Source organism: Numida meleagris, unplaced genomic scaffold, assembly GCF_002078875.1.
Source record: "Numida meleagris isolate 19003 breed g44 Domestic line unplaced genomic scaffold, NumMel1.0 unplaced_Scaffold363, whole genome shotgun sequence".
Lineage (NCBI taxonomy): Eukaryota > Metazoa > Chordata > Aves > Galliformes > Numididae > Numida > Numida meleagris.
The window spans coordinates 53,356-54,744 of NW_018364588.1; the positions used below are offsets into that span (position 1 = coordinate 53,356).

At 63.2% G+C, this 1,389-nt stretch overlaps 1 protein-coding gene across 1 annotated transcript in view; it reads left to right on the forward strand.

The window, feature by feature from the left end:
* Positions 1-1,389, forward strand: part of HUWE1 (HECT, UBA and WWE domain containing 1, E3 ubiquitin protein ligase) — a gene marked incomplete at both ends in the record, with an annotated part of 59,243 nt that overhangs the window by 52,937 nt on the left and 4,917 nt on the right. Inside the window, 3 exon segments of the mRNA XM_021383316.1 lie at positions 1-96; positions 532-684; positions 1,294-1,385. The exon segment at positions 1-96 is cut by the window's left edge and continues 1 nt beyond it. Of these exon segments, the coding sequence (XP_021238991.1) occupies positions 1-96; positions 532-684; positions 1,294-1,385 (341 nt within the window).

The window sequence follows — 1,389 nt, forward strand, 5'->3', positions numbered from 1 at the left end:
CGGAGCCCGGCCCAGCAGACGGCACTCCCCGCCGCGACGAGTCCCCCATGGACGTGGACCAGCCCTCGCCCGCCCCCCCGGACGCCCCCTCTGTGGGTGAGTGCCTCCCAGTTAAAACCAGTTCCCCCCACCCTGTACATCAGTTTATCGCAGTAGGGGGCAACTGGGGTTCTCCCACTTAGCATGGGATGGAGTCAGCAGCATTGTGGGGGCAAGTGACCCAGGAACCCCCCTAGATGCCTCTCCCCAGTATAAACCAGTACCTCCCCCTGCCCCCAGTACAGCAGTTTATTCCACTGGGGGGCTCCCAGTTTACACTGGGTGCATGGAGGGGGCTGACCCTATGTCCCCCCCACCCCTGACTGAATAACACCCCCCCCCCTTCTTAATTTCTCCTCTCCCAGTATAGACCAGTCCCCCCCCAACACCCCAGTTCATCCCATTCAGGTGCAACTGGGGGGGCTCCCAGTTTGCACGGAGGGGGCCAGCAGCCCCACGGGGCTGACCCTGTGCCCCCCTTCCCACACACAGGCTCAGAGGGGCCGCAGGGGGGGGAGCGGGAAGAGCGGCCCCCCCCGGAGCTGCCGCTGCTGAGCGAGCAGCTGTGCCTGGACGAGCTGTGGGACATGCTGGGGGAGTGCCTCAAGGAGCTCGAGGAGTCCCACGACCAGCACGCCGTGCTCGGTGCGGGGCTGGGGGGGTCCTGGGAGGTTTGGGGGGGTCTGGGATGCTCAGAGGGGATGGGAAGGGGGATGTGGGGGGGCTGGAGTGGGTTTTGGGGATGGGAAGTGGTTTTTATGGGGGGTCTGAAGTGGATTAAGGGGATGGGAGGGGATATTTTGGGCGGTCTGAGATGGTTTTAGGGAATGGGAAGGGGCTTTTGGGGTGGGTTGGGGCTCTGGGATGGGGTTTGGAGAGGGGAAGGGGTTTTTAGGGGGGATCTGGGGGGTCTGGGATGGATTTAGGGGATGGGAAAGGGCTATTTTGGGGGTCTTGAGATGGTTTTAGGGAATGGGGAGGGGCTTTTGGAGGGGGTTGGGGGGTCCAGGATGGGGTTTGGGGAGGGGAAAGAGCTTCTGGGGGAGGGAATTCTGGGCATGGGGGATGGATTAAGGGGATGGGAAGCGTTTTTGGATGCGGATTTGAGGGGTCCAGGGTGGGATTTGGGAAAGGGAAGGCCCTTTCAGAGGGGACTTGGGGGCTCAGGATACCTTGGGGCTATAGGAACCGCTCCTGCCCCACCCCCCCTCCCCATTTTTGGGGTCCCCTAACCCCTTTATTTCCCCCCCACAGTCCTCCAGCCGGCGGTCGAAGCCTTCTTCCTGGTGCACGCCACCGAGCGGGAGAGCAAACCGCCGGTGCGGGACACACGTGAGAGCCAGCTGGCCC